The sequence below is a fragment of the Lathamus discolor genome, chromosome 2 (assembly GCF_037157495.1).
Source record: "Lathamus discolor isolate bLatDis1 chromosome 2, bLatDis1.hap1, whole genome shotgun sequence".
Classification (NCBI taxonomy): domain Eukaryota; kingdom Metazoa; phylum Chordata; class Aves; order Psittaciformes; family Psittacidae; genus Lathamus; species Lathamus discolor.
In genome coordinates, this window is record NC_088885.1 from 106585076 (window position 1) to 106607907 (window position 22832).

Here is a 22832-nt window from a genome sequence, read left to right on the forward strand (position 1 = left end):
TCTTCATGTGAAGCTTTTGAAGATGTGTTTTGTCTCAGTAAACAAGGGATTAATAGATCCATATCTACTAATAGTGATAACAGTAGGGAATTACTGCCTCTAAACCACTGAAAGCATACTACAAGCTTTTAGTACACCTTGGGAATATCTTTTAGGAATAGTCAGTACAAACCTTGAATATTGGATGAAATATGTTACATAGCTCACAAATCTTTATGTTCAGACTTAAATTTCCCTTAGAGCAGCTGCTTTACTGCAGATATATGAAGTATTTGAATATCTGAAGTTTGGTCATTTCTAATGGATGTCCAGTCCTTAACAGTTCCAGTCACATAGTCTGAGAGGAAATTCCATTATCTGGTTAATTTGAAAAAACAGGTTATAGAGCAGATACTATTTAACATCCTGGTTTAAAGTTGTTAATTCATCTGAAAGCAAAGTGATTGTATTGTGGCTGCTTATATGGTTGTTTTGTTCTCCCTGAATTAAGATTTGTGTTGTATTTATGGTTTTTGCAAGCTTTTATGTAATTCACAGCCCTTAAAGCTATTTTTTCTTCTCTACAGCTTCCTGGATTAATGGCTCATAATTTTTCTCTGTCCTCATAATATGGATGATATTAGCACACAAGTTTTAAATTACTTATTTTTTTCATGAGGCTTCTCGTGCAATAGATGTGCGTTTGAAATTAGTTTTCCGTTAAAAGAAAAGTCACTGATGTTCAGAAGAGGGTGGGAGATATACCAGGGCTGGTTTTGTCATTGCCAGAAAAGCTTTGATGCAATAGAAGCTATGGAAACCAAGACTTTGTAGAAAAAAAAGTACATAGACATCTGCTAAAGAGCTATAGAAATACGATGACATTAAAACAAAAGTTAGAATGATCTACTTACCTACCAAGTCTATATTCACTGTGTGTATGCCTGTATTACAGCGTTGTGATAGCAACACTCTGAAGGAAAACACTTCCAGTCTTAGTCTATGTTTTCAGATATTTCCAAAGAAGTTATTAACTGTTAAGCTGAAATTTATCATAATACTTCTCAACCCAAACAATTAATTTTGTGTGTTATTGTTAATACGGCACAATTCCATTTAGCCAGTTTTGAATCATCCAAGTCTGAACCAAAGCAGGTTCTAGGGCTTTTAAGAGCTAAAAATACTTCAAATTATTTTTAAAGCTTGTATCACTCTGAAATGGATAAATTTAATAACTTCAGTGCAGCTGTGGACTGAGGCTTGTGTCTGCAGTATCTCCCAACACAGCTGGCCTGCTGAGCTGAGGAGAAGGCATGAAGGATCAGTCCCTTCTCTGTGGAATCTTGTAAATAATGTGATTTGGAAAGACAAATGCTCATTTTCCCATTCATTCTTTTTTTTTCTTTAAAAATCCATGTGAAACCAAATACCTCCTGCTCATCTTAACCCTAATTCTTTAGGACACTTAATGCATTTCAGCCAAGTTTCCCACCTCTTTCCTCCCTGTGTTCTGCTATGTCTGTAAAAACGTGTAAGTTCAGTGTACCCGTAGCCCCAAGTGTTGTCTGAATTCCCAGCCTACAGCCTAGAGAGTAACAACCATCTGAAAGGCAAGGAAAGACCTAGAGGTACCACAGGACTGGCTGAGTCCTCTCCAATGGCATGTACTTATTTGAGCATATAGCCAAATGATGGGGGGGGGGGGGGAGGTGGGAAATGGGGTAGCTCACAGAATTCCCTCAGAAGAGGCTTTATGGATATAATGTTATGGATCATAACCTCTGTGTAGCTCTGCCATCCAAGTACAGAAAACACAACAGGATAGCTTGTGTGAACAGTGGACTTTTAGGGGGGTTGTGTAGGAATGATATTTTCTGTATGCTAATTTATTTTTTCATTCCTGCCACTCCTTCCACCCTCTTCTCCCCAGGCCATTTTCAAATTTGACAAGAGTGTGTACCTCCTTTAAGTCAATGTTTGAAAAATGTTGAATCTTCAAGCAGTGCTTAGAGTTTGGGACACAGCCCTTCCAGTGTTTCAAATGCTATTTTTGAATCTCAGTTTTCAGGACTTGGCCCATGAAACAGAAGTTTTGCCTTTTCTCCCTGTATTTGTCTTCCTTTCCACTCTTTCCCGCAGAAAAAGATTTCTTCCACAACCACCACCCCACTACCACCTCCCTCTCCAAAAAAGCTGATGTTTTTCCCCATATGGGGGGATTTACTGTTGTTGAATTTCTGTTGTTTCTTTTCTCTGCTCTCTCCTCTCCCATACTCTCCTCTTCTTCTCTTACTCTTCTCTTCTTCTTCCTTTATCTTGCACATTTAGTATCCGTATTTTAGGGCTCAGCTATTCTAATATCAGTCAGTCTTGATATTCCATTCTCCTACCCCAGACTTGCAGGTACCACTCCTCTCTCTTTCCATGTGAGGACAGTGAAATAAATGTGGAGGAGAAGATATCCAGATAAAATAAAGGCTCGGACAGTTCATAAAATCCAGTATAAATTCAGAAGTTCTGCAAAGATGGATTCTCCAAATCCAACCCAGCACAGTGGAAGTCTCTCATTCCATTACTGTGAATAACTAGTAGTGGTTATTATCCAACATGCATTGGCCCCAGCAAAAAAAATCCTGTAAATCAGGAAATGCATCTCCTGAAGTGGCTTCATGCAGACATTTTCTTCAAACTGTAATTTTCGTGCAAGCTCAGAGAACATATAGGAAAATGATTCCTGCTCTGTTGTGTAGTGAAAAGTAGAATCATAGAATAGTTAGGGTTGGAAAGGACCTCAAGACCATCTAGTTCCAACCCCCCTGCCATGTGCAGGGACACCTCACACTAAACCATGTCACCCAAGGCTCTGTCCAACCTGGCCTTGAACACTGCCAGGGACGGAGCATTCACAACTTCCCTGGGCAACCCATTCCAGTGCCTCATCACCCTTACAGTAAAGAACTTCCTCCTTATATTCAATCTAAACTTCCCCTGTTTAAGTTTTAACCTGTTACCCCTTGTCCTATCACTACAGTCCCTAATGAAGAGTCCATCCCCAGCATCACTATAGGCCCCCTTCAGGTACTGGAAGGCTGCTATGAGGTCTCCACGCAGCCTTCTCTTCTCCAGGCTGAACAGCCCCAACTTCCTCAGCCTGTCTTCATAAGGGAGGTGCTCCAGTCCCCTGATCATCCTCGTGGCCCTCCTCTGGACTTGTTCCAGCAGTTCCATGTCCTTTTTATGTTGAGGACACCACAACTGCACACAGTACTCCAGGTGAGGTCTCACAAGCACAGAGCAGAGGGGCAGAATCACCTCCTTTGACCTCCTGGTCACACTCCTTTAGATGCAGCCCAGGATACAGTTGGCTTTCTTTGCTGCAAGTGCACACTGCCGGCTCATGTTCATTTTCTCATCGAAAAAGTAGTAGGTAAAGTACAGAGAGTTGTAGGAAGATGCATCAACTGGAAATCTCATCTAGACAAAACTATTACAGACACTGAATGCAGTAGAATATAAAAAGGCAGTAGATTTGCTATCAGTTGAAATCAAAATTGGATGCCTTTCTGAACTATAAACTGTAATTCAACCACAGGTTGTTCAATAGAAGAATTATTGCGTGTCCTACATTGTGCAGGAAGTCAGAGTTATTACTTCCCTTCCTGGCTTTGGAAATTATGAGGCAAATCCTGGTCTGAAATCAACTTCTAAAACATCAGTACACACAGGATCTGAACTGACAAATATATTTTTATAAAGAAAAATATTCCACATCATTTTTACTGTTGGCAAAATTCACAGGCCTAACCAATCTGTAATTACTGTGTTTGATAATTTTCTATGAGACGTCTTTAATTTTTTTGTTTATGTAACCATTTTTGTTTATATTTAATTAATAACAGCAAATCTTATACTATATTAATGTAATAGTTAAATAATGCATGCTGGAGAATGTTAGCATGTACATAATGCAGAATAAAACAAATGGTACTTCAGCATCTCCTAAAGTCAAATACCTGTGGGTGCAAAAGGAATTCTTCTGTTTTCAATTAAAATTGAAATAGCTTTTTCTGAATTTTAAAGCTAGACTAGTACAAAAATGGGAGGAGGATATGGTCACAGCTTTTCTCGTTGTCAGAGAGTCACAAAAGATGAAAGCTCATCTGCTAGAAGGATGATTCACAGATTCAGTAGGAAGCTTTAATGGGAAACCAAGCTTTTGTCTAGGAGGAAGTGGATAAAAAGATACCATCTTTATTTTAAGAACTGTTTCTCACTTTGTGATTTCAGAGCACTCCTCAGTCAGACATTAAAATTCTTCTTGGCCATTTGTAATTTCTAAAATTCTCTGGATGATTTCTGCTGCACTTTTTTGGGTTTAATGACATGCATCTTTCAGAATACTGATGAGGACTTTGAAAAGCACAATTTTTGCTTCTTTGTAAGAACGGAAATATTAATCTATTACATCTTGCAAACCTCCAGTTGTTTTTGACATTACATGCAGTCTGTTGGAAAGCATTTCCATTGTTCAATGATCTCTCAATATTTGTTTTATTTATCTCTGTATCCGGGCATGCGTATACTTGTCCTGTTTGGTGTTTGGTTGCCTCCACTTAGGATTCATTCTGACTTTGCAGATGGCATATGTGTATGTATATATATATTGTCCAAGATGAAGTCACACTAAAATCAGAGTTGGGCACAACTGTAGCTGGTTGTGATCAATACTGAATTGAAGACATCTGTGTGGGATGAAGTATGCAGAAATCAATAATACCTTAATGTATGTTGCTTACTGTAAATGCTTGTACATTTTATGGTAATTGTTCCTGTGTGTTTAGAAGCTTTGAGTAAGAGAAGATGACTCTGTTTCTCAAAAAATGTTTCACACCAGCAGTTCTCATTGAAGATAACGATGAAGCATAAACATAGGACGAGTAGCAACTTGTAGCCTTGAGGCCAGAGCAGACAGAATGAGCATTTCCAAGATGTATTCTGAATTTGATAGATGAGAATGTTATATTGTGTTCCTTTGTGATAACAAGTCTCAAAAACCAAGGAAAATTCAGAAATGAGGAGCATTTTCTGCATATTCACGATTTATGAGACAAAGTGAAATGGGTTAAATAAATACATTGCCAGTCAGGTGGCAACTAAGAGGGAAGAGATGCATTGTAACTTATGTGTATTAGGTGGTTGCAGGACCAAAAAGGGAGCAGAATTAAGTCCAGTAGTATAATTATATCCAGTATGTATGGGTAATTTGAAGCAAGCAAATGAAACTCAGAGAATGAGAATTTAGCTGAAACATAATGAAATTTCCTGGCTGATAGTATTATATGGTGGGGTTTTTTTCAGTGGAGATAAAACACAAGTTTTTGAGACTCTATAGTTATAATATATTATATAACATACTTTAGGAATGGAATATGTGATATGAAGGTCATGTCTGCTTGGCAGAAGTGCCCAAGAGCCTTCAGGAACTTTCCCTCATTTCTCTAAAAAGTACTCATCACTCACTGTCAATGGAAAAGCTTCTTGCTTCAGTAGAAATTGGATTTTATTCTGTTTCTTATATGTTTATTAAACAGAAATAGCGTGATTTGTACTGTGCTTACATAGCAAAGTTTAAAATGAACTAAAGATGGAGAGATGTGTTGTGAAACAGAGATAGAAGATGAAACTAAGAGGAGCCCAACAACCTGATCATTGATGGGCAAAAGTTACAAGTCAGTTGGCAGAGAGGAATGCAGGCAAATCAAGATGTTCCCTTATGCTGATAGAAATATGAAGAGAATACAATCCAGCATGAATTTCAGTCAGATGGAGCCAAGCCGTAACACCAGCCCTGAATGTGCTTGGATGTTACGGAAGTTTGAATCTGGGTCAACTCCAAACACAGCTCTCTCAACTCCTTTAAGTTACAACAGTTTATTTTGTGTGCAGGATCTTTCTTTTTTTCTTTTCTTTTCTTTTCTTTTCCAACCTTGGATCCACCCAAAAGCTCTGAGAAGTCTTAAAGTTTATAACCTTTGGCTTGCGTTGACGATCAGAATGAGAAGTGAGTGCTGATAAATTGTTTAATAACATACTATAGAGCTCTAGTTCTGGCACTTAATGGTATTATACCCATGCCACAAACCACAATGAACGAACTGGTATAGCCTCTCCTTTTTTATATTCTTTTCACTTTACAGCATCCAAAGGTCAGATTTCAGGCAGCTCATCTCTGTTGAATATCATACTTAGTCTTTGTATTCATTCACTCTTTCATGTTGGAACTTACAGGGTAAGCAAAGAAGAAATCTTTTAAACTATACTAATTATGATTAAGTTTGGGATTTTTTGTTCTGTCAAGAAATAGTTCTCCTTAATTGTCTCTTGAAATCATACCTATTTCTAGTAAAAATCGAAAACTCTCATATGCATTGTGGAAGAAGCTTTGTCAATAGAACAAAACTCTTTACAGTGAATACCGATGCATGCTACTAGTAACTTTGAGCCCTAGCTTTGGCACCCTGCAAAATCTTTTACAGTGAAAGAACCAGATTAATTATGATTTCCTACTAGTTTTGTTTCAGGATCTAACACCTCTGCAAAGCATCTAACATCTTGTCTTAAATTTAAAATGTTGGGGATTCTTTTTTTTATTGTTGTGTTTTCCAACATATGTTTCTTACTTGATAGAAATATTGTGAAATCCCAGTTTTTCCAGAAATAGTTAAGTATCTCATGTCATTGACATTAATACTGTGGAGACAGTAAGACTAATTATGGAATTATTTTTTCTTGTTTCTTTTCCTCCATGATTTGATTATCCAGAACAGTTGTCTTTCTGAATGTTTTCCCTTTTTGTTCACAATAGCTGTGAATTCAATGGAGCTGTGTATGTTTAGAAGCATTTGCATAATTAGATAACAATTTATTAATAGTATTAGTCAAAAAAAAAAGGGAAAAATTGGTAATCTGTTCAATGTGCTGGGGAGATGTACTTTACAGCTCTGTCCTGGCAGAGTGAGTGGAATGGTGTTGTATGTCAGTTTACTGAATCACTCTGAAATGTCATGTTGCTGTGATTTGCCAAATGGCCTTGCAGCCAGATTTTCTCTCCCCTTTTTCTGTAGCTCTGGGTCTACAGGGTGCAGGTCATTTAAAGTTTTCACATTGGACATGGTAGATATAATAATATTATACTCCCTTTTTTTTTTGTTGAAGACCAAGTGCAAACCCTATTTTTTTCACTAAATATGTGGAATGAAAATATTCACTGCATTTTAAATAAGATGTCAAATGCTGTTTTTTAATAGAGCAATTGGTTTTATAGGTAAGCAAAAATTACGAAAAAAAATCTTTTTAAACATTGTGAGATTTGGTGTTCATTCTCTGATGTGGTTGTTTGGCTTTTTTTAATATCCACAGGTTGTTCGGTGTCACTTCTCTTACTCAGACAAACTGCTCAAGCACTTGGATGATCATCAAAAATCAAGAGTTACACTGGTATCACCATGCTAATCCAATCTTACTGCTGGTGATGTACTACACCCTCGCAACTCTTATACGTCTCTGGCTACAAGAGCCCATTGTAAGGGTAACTTCCTTCTCTTTTTTAGCACTAATAACTAATGACTATGAGACCAGCCAATGCAGATACTTGCTTAGAGAGGTACAAATATGCAGGAAAGTTAGGGGAAATAGACAGCAAGTGCAAGCTGGTACCTTGAATTTGGTCTTTTTTTATAAGTGTCTTTGAGAGTTGTATCTTGCAGGGGTTATATGGATATTTTCAAAATCAGCAGAACTATTTATGTAAGGAATGCTAAGGGCAGAGCATTAATGCTTACTCTTATATGGAAAGCCAGTATCAGTGAAGTATTGCGGTGCTGTTGAATGGAAGGCAAGCACTTGTCTAGCAGAACTGAAGTAGGATACTTTGCTTGCACAGGATCCTGTAAGACAAGACAGAGTTTTCCAACTTTATCACAGACAGAGAAAAAAGATTCTTAAAACCTTTCCTTCTGAATCTGTGCACCTGAGTGAAAATCCCAATTTTCACATAAGAGCAAGGGAAAATGGAGTCAAGAAGTAAATTTTTACTTCTTCCAGTATCAGAGGCAATATAAGAATCAAAAGGTACCTTAAAAGCTGAGAGTATAAAAAGAAAGATCCCTAACATTATTTATTTTTATCTCCTGATCCTCGGAAGCTGGACATGAGTTTTAGAGTTCAGGTTTTGCAGTGCTGCAAACTGCAATGAAAATACTCATGTCTGAACTCTGAATTAATAGAGATCACAGCAGCAAGTAAAAATATTGAAGGTTTTCTTATTTTAAGGTCATCTTATTTTTCATATAATGAATAATGTAACAGTTTAACATTTGAAAAGGCAGACAAAATATATCACCTCTGAACTGATTTGTCTGTTATTTGGGGTTTACATATATTGGGCTTCATAATAAGAGGTAAATGATGCCAGAACTGTCAGCTTGAGTTACTAGAAAATCACATCTTAGGTTTCCAGAAATCTTGAGACTGGCTTTTCTAAAGTCACAAGATTGTGATCCAGTGCCCTCTGGCATTGGGGTCTTTTAGGGGTTCTTTCCTATTATTTTTTTCTGCAGCTGCAGCACCTGGAAACTTGCTTTTTTTTTCCTTCCTTAAGTGAAAATTGAGATTTCCAGATAATAATACGATTTTAGCACTGGGACTGTAATGAAAACTTCACATCTCAGAAACTGCATAATGAAATCATGAGAACTACTCACAGAGGAGTAAACATATGTGAAATGCAGTTACTGGGAGCTGTGTGATCTCGGCACCTCTGGGAACTCATTTCTAGTACCCAGGTTGTTTTCTTCAAATTTTAACCATCTTAAACTCTGGGTCTTGGTCTAAGTTAGGTACTGGGCATTTTCAGTGGAGAGGAATGGGCCTATCTATCTATCTCAGGACAGACAGAATCCTGCAAATTCCTCCAGGGACTACAGAGGACCTATAGTACACTTGCCTGCACTTCTTTCTTTTAGACTACTTGTGTTGTCTGAGATGGATATTCCCTTAAGACTCTAAAATCAGTCTCCAAGAACTGGAAATAAATCAAATGAGAGCTGCTTTATAAGCAATTGAACTAGAATGAGCAAGTATTAAAAGAGATTAATTTAGGAAAAGTTGTCTCTCAAACCCAGGACTACATGAGAGGCAATACAAAGTCTTGGCACTCCCATGGGAACTTCAGATTCCAGAGGAATGATGCTTCCCTCCAAAGATAAATGATCACTTAAAAAAGAGAACATTGTAAAGAAAATGATACCCATGCATTTATGCTTATTTTTGATGCACAGGATGTAGTGATGCAAATATTTGTTGTTAGAAAGAAATGCTGAGATTTGCAAAATTTACCATATTTTACACACTTTCTCCTTATGGGTTTTTGGTTTGGTTTGGTTTTGTCTGTATGCATTTCAGTTTTCCTTTAGTGATGCCATGGATCAGGAATTAATCTTTCTCTTACTAGCTTTCTCCTGATAGACTCCATTATCAATTATTTAAATCTAGAAATAATTGTACTCCAGGTTTCATTGAAATGTGTTTTGACTTGTAAATTTGTAGTGTATTTGATTCATTATGTTGCTAAGTATATAACCTGCCTTTGCAATCCCCAGTGATTTCAAAGTGACATTGTATTTAGGATCTCACCACTAACCTACCTATAGTTGGATGGATGGCAAAGACAGTATGCCAGCTGCTTGCTGTAAAGTAGTTGTTCTCTGCATACTGCTGTCATGTACAGTCAAAAGTAGCTCATTATAGAAGTTTTATTCAAAAGAATCTCTTGAATAAAACCTGTTTTGAATAAAACGTGTATGATAGATTATTATAATTATTATTATTCAGTCTAAGAAGATGTACTTAAGCTAGATATAGTACTGGCATAGCAGGTTCTAAAATCAGAGTAAGAAATGTAGACCTAAATCTTGAGTTTCAGGCTAAGATTTCTCTGTGCATGCATTTGTCCTTGTTCAAAGTATGGCATGTGTGAGATTTCAGTGTACAATGCGGGATTCTGTATGGATCTTATTCATGCAAAACGCCCTTGGCGGTCAGCGCAAGTTTTACTTTTCTTATGCGCTCTACTTTAGATCCTGATTTGTTCTAGCCTTGAGACTTGTGAAATTCTACCTCTGCAAATAAGAAGCAGCAATCTGCCTCTGGAGATTTCAGCTCATAATTTTAACTGCTAGTTCTGAATATATGAATAGGGCCCATTCATTCCGTCCAGTGAGTGGTAAGGAATAGTACAGAAGTCAACAGAGTTACAGCAATTTAATGTAAAGTTCTCTTATAGAATTTTTAGAATTGTTTGAATTAAGACTCATTTGAGAGTTGCTCAGGTAGTGGGAGAACTAGAAGAACTAGACAAGTCAAAGAACTTTCACAAAGAAGTTGTAATCATATGACTAGTACTGTGTTTTCTGACTTTTCTTCCTCTGCTGAGGAAGGGAAAACGTGATTTCTCACTGTTCCCTATAGTTTCTTCGGCTAAAAATATGTTACTAAAAATCATTTGCTACATCTTAGGTCTTTTGATTTTGGGGTTTTTTTTGTCACCTGGTGCCAAACTAAATGCTGTTGATAAACAGTTCTTTATGGCCCACATTTATATTAAAGTTTCAAATGGCAGTGACAAGTATTTTAAGCACAGAATCAGTTTATTTCATCTTACAGTTTGGCTAGGAATGCCCATTTACAATCAAGTATAAATACATAATCATATGCTAAATGTGCTACAGTTGCCTCTGAGAAGTAAAACTAAATTAATAATCATTGTTCATCTAAATTACATTTAAAATACAGGACCTAATGGCTAGGATCAGAATTGAGAGACTTTCAAAACCAGCTAGGATGTTTGGATGTCCTATTCCCATGGGTAGCTTTGCAGACCTCTGCCCAGAGTCCAGATTTATTCTTACCCTATTGCATCAGCTGCGTTTGCATAAGCAATGAGAACACTTAGCACCAGCTAGTTCCCATTAAAAGTGTAATTTGGGACCCTGCCTTTGAAACACCTGAAGTTCAGACTAAAGCTAGCTTTACAGCGTGAGGTATCTCTTTGTTGGCAGTAGAGAGAGTTTAAGTAAAACAGAAAGTACCAGGGCAGATGGGTATTTCAACTAGATGGGTAAGTCAACTTAGTAAAACTTCATTTGAAGCAGAAATGCAAGCATCTGTTAATTAGAAAGGGCAAAACAGACAAGAGAAAACTTTTAAGTCCTTCCAAAGAGACCATTCATGCTGAAGTAAAATATGACAATTAGTTGACTGGTTGTTTTGTAGGTAATAGCAAGGTAAGTTCAAAATAATGCTACTAAAGTTGCTGTGAAATCTGTAGTTTGGCTGCAGCTCAGTAATGTTCCTGAACCTTCACTTAAGTCCTACTGAAGTTAGTAAGACCTTGCCCCAGATTCCAGGTTCCACAAGCACTTGTGTAATTTGCTGAGTAGGGGTGGGTTTATGAAGCAAGACCTTACAGCTGTACTAATGAGCATTTGGCTCAATATACTGAACAACTGGTATAGGTGGACAATGTGATGAGAGGAAGTAGAGTTTTTGTAATTCTTTGATTTTGGTAATTCAAAATTTTTTGAGCTTTGGTAAGTTCAACAGCAATGTAAAACCCTACGCGAGCACTTCTCCTATTAGAAGTACATATGTATATATTTAGTACTACAGCACTTTTTTTCACAGGAAAATAGTTTGTTTTAAACATTACTTTGAAGCACAGGTAAGTTTACCTTTCAATCTTCACCATTCCTGCTAGTTAATACATAAACATCCAGGCATTAATGGATGTCGGAGTGGAACAGCCACTGCTATAATTAATCCATAATATTCACTTTATGTTCTTGCATACCTTCCTCTGAAATGTTCAAGACCTATTATTTCCACCTGAGCCAAAAATCTAAACGCCACATGAAGTCTTGGGAGGAGAGGAGAAACCAGAAAAGTAAGGAAGTATAAAGGGAAAATAGTAATGAAAATAAGAAGCAGGGTCAAGGTCAATAATTCAGAGTGAGAAACTGGGCAAAGGCTGAGAGCAGAGTTAACTTCAGTAGTGTCAGCTTCTCCCTGATGGTATCACAGGGCTAGTGAGTCCTGCTGGGCAACACTGTGCTGGAGATGCTCACACTTTCACATGCAGCCCACTGGCTCCAGAGCACTCCCTTCCTCTCTTTGGTGCCACATGGTTGAGCTTCATTCTTCACTGGTATGAACAGCAAGATTTGGTGCTTTGTGACAGCTCAGTTGGGAAGATCAAGGAGAAAATGGCACAGTGCAGGAAGAAGTTTGGAGGAGCCTGAAGAAGAGTTGTAACAGCTCATGGTTTATATACATATACCCAGGTTTCCTGCTTGTCACTGTGCTATAGGAACATCCATGTTAAGTCTTATTTAGGAGGCCCCATATGCCTGCTGGGCCATGGAATTAAGGTGCAGTTCAGACTAGTGCATTAGCAATACTCCTCAGTTTAGTGGTAGCAGTTCCTGTCACAGATGAAGCAGCAGAGCATGTGGATCATAGGCAATCACAGAGTCACAGAACAGTCCAAGTTGGAAGAGACCTATGGAGATCTTCTGATGCGACTTCTTGTGAGAGCAAGGCCTCAGATTAGGTTGTCCAGGGCCAAGTCTTACATTTTTCCAGCAAAGACAGCCAGTGCCACTGATTTATTGTTCTCACAGTGATTTTTTTAATTATTTTTTATTTTTAATATCCAGAAGACATTTCCCTGAATCTAATTATGCCATTAGCCTCTTGTCTTATAACCGTGACTTCCTGTGAGACGAGCACCTCTGTCTTCTCTAAAACTACAGTTTAGGTATCAGAAGGCTGAAAAAGAACCTAATTCCTTCATCCTTCAGCTTCTCCAACCCCTCAATCATCTTGGCAATTTTCTGCTGGACCATCTCCAGGTTTTCCATGTCTCTTTTGATTTGGGGGATGCCAGAACTGAATTGCAGGTATGGCCTGACACTTGCCAGGTACAGTGGAATAATCACATCCCTTGATCTGCTGGCAGTACTCTTGTTGATGCAGTCCAGGACATGTTTGCCTTCATCACTGCCAGAGTTCAGTGCTGGCTCATGTTCAGCTTGCTCTGCACCAGGACCACCTGAGCCTGTTCCACAGAGCTGCTTCTCACACAGTCTGTCCACAGCCTTTACTATTATATGGGTTTACTCCAGGTGCAGGACTTTACCTTTGTTAAAGCTAGTGCATTTTTTGAACCGTCTCTATCTTATCTCTGTGTGGTGGCTTTTGCTTTTGTCCCGTCCACCTCACCTCATTGTTCAGTGTCATTCACAAACTTTGTGTGAGTACAATTCCATCCAGATAGTTTTGAAGGTACTGAATAGTAGCAGACCTAGTGCCAGTCCCTGAGGAACTCCATTCCCTACCATTTTGACTTCGAGTCATTGCCCTGCTTTGTGCAAGAGAGTGTAGCTAGTTCTCTATCCATCTTGTTGGCCATCTGTCAGGTCCTTGTCTTACCAGATTGTATGCAAAGGTTATGTCACAGATGCTAAAATCAAGGTAGCTGACATCCACAGCTCCCCTTTCATCTACTCAGCCAGTTTTCAGCATTAAAAGCAATCAGGCTACCCTTGGTAAATCTGTAGTGCCTCTTTCCAGTCACCTTGTCCTACATGTGACCATGAGCACAGATATTTATGTGGCTTGACTCAGAAGAAGACTAGATGAGCCTAAGTGAATGACCAGCACTGACTAGTTTGGTTTATGTTGATGCATGGAATGGTGAATTAGGTTAGACTTTAACAGCTGATATGTTTGCTCGAAAGGTCTTGATCCTTTCAGTTCCTTGGTTGTTAGTGAAGAAGAATTGGCTTTTTACATATATAGGCAGATGAGAAGAGTGAATTTTCTTTCAATACACTTACTTGAAAATTAAACATCTGTGTACTAGCTTATGGTATGACTATATAGTAAGGTAAAGTAGTATGTGGAGGTCTGTGTAATTTTGATGTCTTGTAGCTATCAGGAAACATCTTGGCATCAATGGACTAGCAGTTAGAGAGAAGTTCTGCCATCATTTCTGAAAATGCCATTTCAGTAAGTGTCATCGCTCATAGATGGAGTGCGTTAGACACTAAAAAATATTTTAAAGGCATACTTTGGAGAGGGAGGAGAAAATTTAAATTCCTCTGGTAAGATTGTTATTTAGAGAGATGTAACTAGTCTTGTCATTTGTATTGTTTAGCAGATGCCTGATGAAGAGAAATCTGTTAGCAGGGAAGATGACAAAGAAATAGCCTCCAGCCCAGTTCCAATGACAGCAGAGAGAAGACGCAGTCTGTGGTATGCAAGCCACTATACAACTGATGAGAGAAAAGTAAGGCTGGAGGGGGAAGGGTCTCTGCATTAATTGTATTTCAATCAGTTAATTTTATCACAGTTACTTTGAAATTAAGGGGAGCAGCATTATATATGGTGCCAATAAGATCTTCATGTGTGATTATATAAATCAGGTATAATATGAAGGCTGTGTGGCAGAGTAAGAATGTATTTTGTAAAAGTCAATTAAAACAAGAGCCAGTGTAAGGAAATAAAGGAAGAGCACGCTGATGTTTTTGGCTTCTGCATTTAAGAAGTTTAGGGTCAGGCTTTTGGCATAAGGCCATTATCTTTGTGCAAAACAGCTAGAAAGCCTGTCAGGGAGCTTAATCCTGATGTAAAGATCTGATCTGCCTTGTAACTACTAATTAGCATTGTCACTGGTAAGGGGGGACTGCCAGCTTATCTTCCTCCAAGCTGCTGGTGTCCTTGGTGAATATTTATAGCAGGGCAGTTAAGGCAGTTGGTGTAAAAGCCTGTGGAAGGGTCCAGCTTTCTGCCATCTGTGCTCACCAGATGCAGTGCAAAATTTAATTTGTTGAGTTGCAGTTAAATTTGGGATCTACAAACACTCTGTTGAGCCACATATACTCAAGCCCCAAGAACTTCACCATAATAATTGTAATGGTAACCGGGCTGGCAAATGAATGAAGTATCACACTGTCTAGTAGTATAAACATGTCATTAGAAGTATTTTTATAATTACAGCAATTCTAATGATCACTTAAAAACTTAGTTTTTAAGCACTGGATCATTAGAAAGACATTAGAAAGCAGTTAATCAGTATCGTGGCGTACTGATTAATTCTTTGATCTAGAATCTAAAATTTCAGTGCAACACTCAGTTTTGATTTAGAATTCACAGGAACATACAGTACAGGTATGTCGATGCTATGGCACACTAAATACAATTTTATTGATTATGGTGTACAATTCTGTTTGCTTTTTAAGAATTCTTTCTGAATTTCTTAGTGCAAATCTGCAAAAGTCACCAAACATGCATGCATGTATTCAAAAAGTTAGACTTACTAATGCTTAAGCCATGCTTTTTAATAATTTGTCCTTGCATTGCTTTTTGCAGCTTCTGTCAATGACCCAAGATGAATACAAGCCATCGGATGTTAGTATACCACTAGTCTTTGTAATTTTGTAATCCTCCTTAATGTGTGTAAATACAGATTACACTGATATATATACAGATAAAGCCTTAGATGACATTTTTAATATGTCTTTTTTATGGTTAGCCTGCCATTTACCCTATAACCTGATTATCCTAAATATAATTGTCTTTTGCTTCCTTAATAATTGCACTGAGAAACCACTGATTAGGCCTGAAATTGATCATTTGAAATTAAACTGCTTGTAGTAGTACCAACTGGCAAATGATCTTTGCTATTTCATTGAGTTTAAATGAGATATCAAACTATGCTTTCTAATGCAAGCCATCTTTAAACTTGATTTAGCTTCTTTGCTGTATTTTTTCTTTCATTCGTGTTGAAATGCTGGGGCTTTTAAAGCATGACTGACAACATATGAGTTTAATTTGCAGATTAGAGAAAATCCAAGTCCTTGTTTGAACAGACAGAAAATGATCCATTTATCTCAACTGCTATAGACCATAGCAGACTCTGAAAGCAGAAATATCCCCTTTGTTCAGTATGCACAGAAGAATGAAAGCTGCAGATGAACTCTGGGAACAGCTGTAACCAAATCTGAATGTGCTCCACAGCCCATGCTTGGTGTAGCTGCTGAATATAATATAACCCAGATACTGTGCATCGTTTCAAAGGCAAATTATGCTCCTATCTCACAGACTAAGCAGAAGACAGTCTTCAGCATGTGTGACCATCAGTAGCCCACTGCATGTGAATATCTGCAAATACAAGAGAGATTTATGATTGTGGTTGCTGGAGCCCTAATCCAAGCAAGCGCAAGGGCTGAAATTTAAGTTGCAAAATTAAAATAGTGCAAGAGTGTTGAGTTAGTACTACCAAATGGCATAGATGTGGCATCAATAACAATAATTATTCAACTGGTTTTTGTTAATAGCAGCAAAGGTAGATCTCACCAGTAATAATTTAAAATGGAGAGTAATTCAGAATCATTTTTTTCATAACTACTGGAAACAATTAAATGTGAACTAAAGTCTGAAAATCTTGTATACATTTGCCTAAGTAGGAGGATGAATTTTTTGTTACAGCTTTAGCTTAAATGCAGGATATATAATGATACATTTCTAGCTTGTCTGTAAAATACTAATTAAACCTGGGAAATACAGGATGTCTGAAGATGAGCTCACTGAATTACTGTTTGTGCACTGAGCCATGCAGTCAACTTTAGCCTTCCCCAGCTGTGGATGTGTTAACTTAGTTCATCTTTATACTGCTTTTCCTTTACATTTAATTTCATAGATAAGGGAGACCAAAAGCATGCCCAAAAATAGTCATTTACTATGGCTCACCTGACTGCAATAACTTAATTGCTTTTGCTTGTGTATCCATGGTTTTATTCCTTTGCAGACTGCTTGTGTGCAAATTGAAGTGTTACTTAATGCAATGTGACATTCTGGGAATTTGAAAAAAATAATTGAAATCTCTTAAAGGAAATATTTACAGAAGTTTGAAGTCACAGCAGCATTTTACTGTTTGCTAGAGAACTTCAGTGAAATGATTTTGTAATTCTATTGTTACTGCATAAAAAGCTAACAGCCATTAATTTTGGAAGCTGTTATGCATTACTTTTGCATGCAACATGACTATAACATACCAATTTATTTGGAAGGAAGTAACATAACTGCAGTTACTTTTTAAGCTCCTTTAGCATTGGCAATCTAACAGTAGCATAGCACAGAAATAGGAGTTACATTCTCCTGAGAGCCACCCTAACTGCAGTGCCTCTCTCCCATGTCCTGGCAGGTGCTGCTGGTAACGGTGAATGGGAACCCTGCTGACTATCATACCATCCACCCCGCACTGCCATTAGAAAATGGTCCAGCCAAAGCAGACATGTACTCAACACCACAGTACAAATGGGAGCCTTCGGATGACGTGTCAGGTAGTGAATTGCCTGGGAATTACCCTTAGTTTCATATTTTTTCGTATTCTGTGTCTCCAGTTACTGCCTCTAGCATTTTGGGGCTTGGTTTCAGTTTGGTAAGCTCTTCAGCTTGTTGAAGTTAACTAATTGCTGGTACCTTACAATGACAGCCAATCATATGCAATTTTGTATACTGGGCTCTAGGCATATACTATCCAAAATACTTTCCCTAACAACACAGTGACTGTGGGCTTTGCATTGCTTTAGTGTACTCAGATGTAATTTTTGACCTAGAATCTAAAATTTCAGTGCAACACTCTCAGTTTTTTAGAATTCACAGGAACATACAGTAAAAGTCTGTCTATGCTATGGCACACAAAATATCATTTTATTGATTGTAGTATATAGTTCTGCTTGCTGATTGCTGTAGAAGTAGCCATCAGAGTGATTGGAAGTGAAACCATTCCAGGAGAGAGCGCATGTGCCAGCTTTAGACCAGCATGAATTGCAAATAAGAATTTCTTTTTCTACTTAGAAAAGGAAGAGGAGGAAGAGGAAGAGGAAGTTACTCAGGAGGAAAAAGAAAATGTTAAATTACATGCCTTGGTCTCTGTGTTTCAGTTTATCATGAAACAAAGTTATATTTGTGCTCTGATAGCTATGATGGTAAGTACTGGCAACAACAACAAAAAAATACTGTTAATTTTACAAATAAATGTGTCTTCTGAATGTTTTCCTGAAAGCCTCATTGATGAGTTTTCAGTAATTGTTTGCATTAGGGTTAGTAATTATCAGTACGGTGTCTGCATCATTTTGGGTCTGGTTTAGGTTATTAATGTATAATTTCCAGGCTTATTATACTTCTATAAATAGAGCAACACACAGGATTCTGGGAAAGCCGTCACATTTCTAGGGCTGGGAGTCCCGGGTTTTCTTGTCCGTTGAATGTCAGAAAACCACTGGGGCTCAGTTTTCTTTTGATTCCTGAGCTCTACATGAGCAGGTGTTGTGGTTTAAGCCCAGCTGGTAACTCAGTGCCATGCAGCCGCTTGCTCACTTCCCCTTCTTCCTCCCCCTGCTCGCAGAGGGATGGGGAGGAGAATCAAAAGAATGTAACTTCCATGGGTTGAGATAAGAACAGCCCAGTAACTAAGGTATAACACAAACCACTGCAGCTACCACCAGTAATAACGATGATAAGGGAAATAACAAGGGATGCGAATATAACCGCTCACCACCCGCCGACTGATACCCAGCCTGACCCAAGCAGTGATCCAGCCCTTCCAGGTAACTGCCCCCAGTTTATATAGTGGGCATGATGTGCTGTGGTATGGAATACCTCTTTGGCTAGTTTGGATCAGGTGTCCTGTCTCTGCTTCCTCCTGGCTTCCTCTCCTCTCTGGCAGAGCATGAGACTCAGAAAGTCCTTGGTCAGAGTAAACATTACTGATCAACAGCTAAAAACATTGGTGTTATCAGCGTCGTTTCCAGGCTGAAAGTCAAAAACACAGCACTGCACCAGCTACTAAGAAGGAGAAAAATGACTGCCACTGCTGAACCCGGGACAGCAGGCTTGTCATGCTTTTACTTCATTCAGAAATTTGCCTACAAAATTAAGGCATTTCATAGCAATATAGTGAATTTTTAAAAATATAATTCCTACTTCAGCCTGAAGCACGCATCCAGTTACTTACTGAGAAGAAAATATCTGTAAAGCTCGATTTCCTATATTGACACAGAAATGTCTCAAGAAAAACACAACTTCATGACAAGCAATATTTTGCTATTGTTTTACTTACCACCCTTATTTTTTTTCTTGTGTGGTTCCTTGCTTTTGAGCCAACTTGATGCAAATACCTTGAGCTTCACCGTAGCAAGTTTTCAGCATAATGTTCAAATCTCACCTTATATTCCCACTGCAAGCTTTGGTTTTACTGTTTTGGAAAGGTTTCAACTGTGATGAAATTAACCATAAAGGTTCTTGGTCCAATTTTGCGTTAGAAATGGTGAAAAAAAAATTAGGTTGGCTGCTTCTTGTTTGCATAAAGTTTCTAACTTTATTTGCTGTTCTTTAACAGGAAAAGTTTCTCCACTAAATAAGGCAGACTCCTTGTGCAGAATCTGGATCTGGTTTGATGAGTTCTGAGACATTAGCAAAGTAGTTATTTTCGTATTGACACAATGCCTCTTTTTCCTGTTTGTAAAGCTCACATGCTTCATATAATCTGCATTTCCTTTTTAATTCATTTCTAGGGTCATATCTCTCAATATCAAAGGAGGAGATACATTTAAAGAGTTTTCTTGCAGTTTAATATTGAGATATTACTGTTTTCTTAGTGGAGAAATACTATCTTGATTTAATATGACCCAAACTAATTTATGAATTTATTTATGGTGTGATCTGATGCAAGATCCACTTATACCGTAACCAAAGATAGCTTAGTGTAAGTTATTTTCTTATATGGGGACAAAGAAGTAGCATATTAGTGTTTTTCACATACCCTTAAAAGACATCATTCACAAGGGAACTGAGCTAAACTGAAATATTCTTAATGTTTCATACTTCTCCACTTAAACTGAAAAGGAATCTTAAATGTTTTATTGACAGTTATTCCACAGTTATACCAGCATATACGTAACTGAGTTTAGTCATAAATCGGTAACACAGTGTTAATAAAAAACACTTAAAACCCCAACCTTTTTCCCCAAGTGCCGAATAGAGCAGTTTTCAGTAGCTGATTTCTGCAAGCTACAGGAAACATTCTATAGTTGTGAGTATTTCAGGTAATTTAGCATGATTAGTGTAGACTGAATGTTCTTCAGGTTCGGTGTGTGCAGTGTGTGCGTACCATAACTTTCCGATTTAAATTGATTCCACAAAAGCTAGAAGTTAGCTGGGTTTTATAAGTCTGTCAGAGTGCTTGAATGTAGCATCTGTTGATACGGTATGTTGATGTTGGTATGTTTTGATATTCCCACTCTGAATTCTTAGCTGCTGTTTTGCAAGACCTTGTGTGCCCAAAAGTCAGTCTGTATTTTCTACCTCTTTTAATTTGGTGTACTGGGAGGCAGTGAGTTTGCTTATAAAACTTAACCAAGGTGCAATCAATGCACAAAGCAGGGTTTGCCCTCGGCTGTGGACTTCTTAAGACTGTACTTTCTGCATGTTCTTCAAGGGCTTTATTGTAGCTGGCTAAGGAGCTCATTAAGATGCGTGAAAGTCTCATGCCAGTGAAAATGTGCACTAAGTAGAGAAGTTTGTAAATGGCAATATGCCTCAGTGTTGTTCCCAAGTGTATCTGTGAACATTTTTTCTTCTCTTTTCCTCCTTTCACAAGGCATGGAGTATCACATATCACAGCTGGTTGACTTTTGTGTTACTAATCTGGTCTTGCACACTGTGGATGATTCGGGACCGAAGGAAATATGCCATGATCAGTTCCCCATTCATGGTTTTCTATGGCAATTTACTGCTAACGTTGCAGTATATATGGAGTATTGAGCTCAAGAATGATGAGCTTCCTCAAGTATCCGGTTTTTTAGAAAGAAAGGAGCCTGGGGAGCTGGCATCAAAGGTAGGTGTTACAAATAGCTGCGATCTGTTTACAAAACCACAAAATATATTGTGATTAAAAATTTGGAACTCCTGACATTTCTTTAAGAGTGACTCTTCAGTATTCAGTACAACCATGTTCAGTAGCAGTTTTACAATAAAGGATAAGTCATTTTGAAATAGTGTTACGAAAATTACTTCTTGCTTTTTAAGCTAATACCAAAGCAAATGTTTCAGACATCTTTGTAGATTTTCATGTTATTTCATGTTATCCTTAGTGGATGGAAATTATTCATTTGTTTGGTTTTATAAACTGGATACAAAGCTAGATGTGATATGGTTTATTAGATTAATACCCATGGGATGTCAGGTCTGACTGTGATGGCAAGTGGAATTGCAGTGTCATTGCAATTACCAATACTATTTACCCCTTATTTCATACAAGCAGCAATGCACAGTTGTGATTGAGATTTAATTCTTTATCCTTACACCTAGAGCATCATGAGTTGCAATCCATTTCGGGTCAGAAACAAGAGTCTGTTGACCTTAGTTCATGATATATTATTTTCTTTGATGCCTTGAAAGCACTACAAAATGTATTTTGGTTGACAAGTTTGCCTTTGGGGGTGGAAATGAGCATAAATAGGAAGTTGTTTCCTAGAGCACCCAAGAGGCATGTCTCAGAGAGTGTATCTAGTTGGCACACCTCCCCTTGCACTAAGTGAATCCCTTCCCTTGTGACACCTAATTAACATTTAAGGTGATTCTGTAAGTCATTTTCCTTGTTGGCATTGCCCTTTGGACAACCATGTCTGAGTCTTTAATGCATTTGAAAATCAGTGAGTACTGTATTATTTTTCTCTTAAAGATAGGGCTAGTTTAGTAAGAGAGAGCTAAAGCTCAAGGGGTTCTGCAAGAGAAGTTCTACAGTTTCTCTCAGTAACTTTGTAAATCTTTAAGGAGTTTTAACTGTCTTAACACATCAGCCCCTTTGATGTCGCTTCGTGTTAGCTATGTTATCAGACATCTTATCTAAAACTAGCTGGTGTCAAAAACAAAGCTATTGTGTATTTATAATAATTTGGCTGCACCCATAAAACTAATAGAAGATACCTAATGCTGGTTTTTAGGCTGAGTACAATGCACTCTGTAAATTTTACAGAATCACAGGGTGGTTGAGGGGGAAAGATTTCTGGAGGCCATCTGGTCCACTCCCCAACTCAAGCAGGGCCATCAAGAGCTGATGGCCCAAGACAATGCCCAGATGGCTTTTGAATGTCCCCAGGAAGGGAGACCCCACAAGTCACAACTCTACCTCTGCATTTTCCTTGCCCATGCTTGGTAAAGAACCTCTGTCTCTCTACTGTGGTTGTGCAAGCCATCACACCCCATCTCTGCCATCCCAACAAGTTCGTAGCCCTGCACAGAGGTCTCTTAATTCCTTGTGTTTATTCCCCATGCTGCATGCATTAGTGTGCAGGCACTTCAGAGAGGCACCTGGCACACTGATTTCCCAGAAACGATCTGGAAGGTTTCCCTATAATGGTGCCTTTAAGGCATTTCCTTGCTTCTGTACAAATGCTTTACGTGACCTTGCATAAGCCCTGTTTTGCTGATTATGTGTTTCCTTCTGTTCACATTGCCCCAGACACCCTTTGCTTGTCAGCCCTGTCCATCACTCCCTCTCAAGGCTGCTATTAACTCTCCCTGTTACTCCTAGTTTAAAGTCCTTTTTATAATGGTTGAATTTAAATTAAATACTGTATTCTTCAAAGAAACAAAAATAGAAAGAAATGTACAGTAATTCTTTCTGCATAATACTCTGCATACTGTGTGGGTGTTTTCTGGTCTGAAAA

General features: G+C 38.1%; 1 protein-coding gene across 1 annotated transcript in view; it reads left to right on the plus strand.

The window, feature by feature from the left end:
• The window catches only part of PIEZO2 (piezo type mechanosensitive ion channel component 2), a 297942-nt gene that overhangs the window by 191269 nt on the left and 83841 nt on the right, over positions 1 to 22832 (plus strand). Inside the window, exons 8-13 of the mRNA XM_065667981.1 lie at positions 7399 to 7561; positions 14255 to 14386; positions 15469 to 15507; positions 17303 to 17441; positions 17959 to 18089; positions 20762 to 20998. Of these exons, the coding sequence (XP_065524053.1) occupies positions 7399 to 7561; positions 14255 to 14386; positions 15469 to 15507; positions 17303 to 17441; positions 17959 to 18089; positions 20762 to 20998 (841 nt within the window). The remainder of the gene's footprint in view (positions 1 to 7398; positions 7562 to 14254; positions 14387 to 15468; positions 15508 to 17302; positions 17442 to 17958; positions 18090 to 20761; positions 20999 to 22832) is intronic.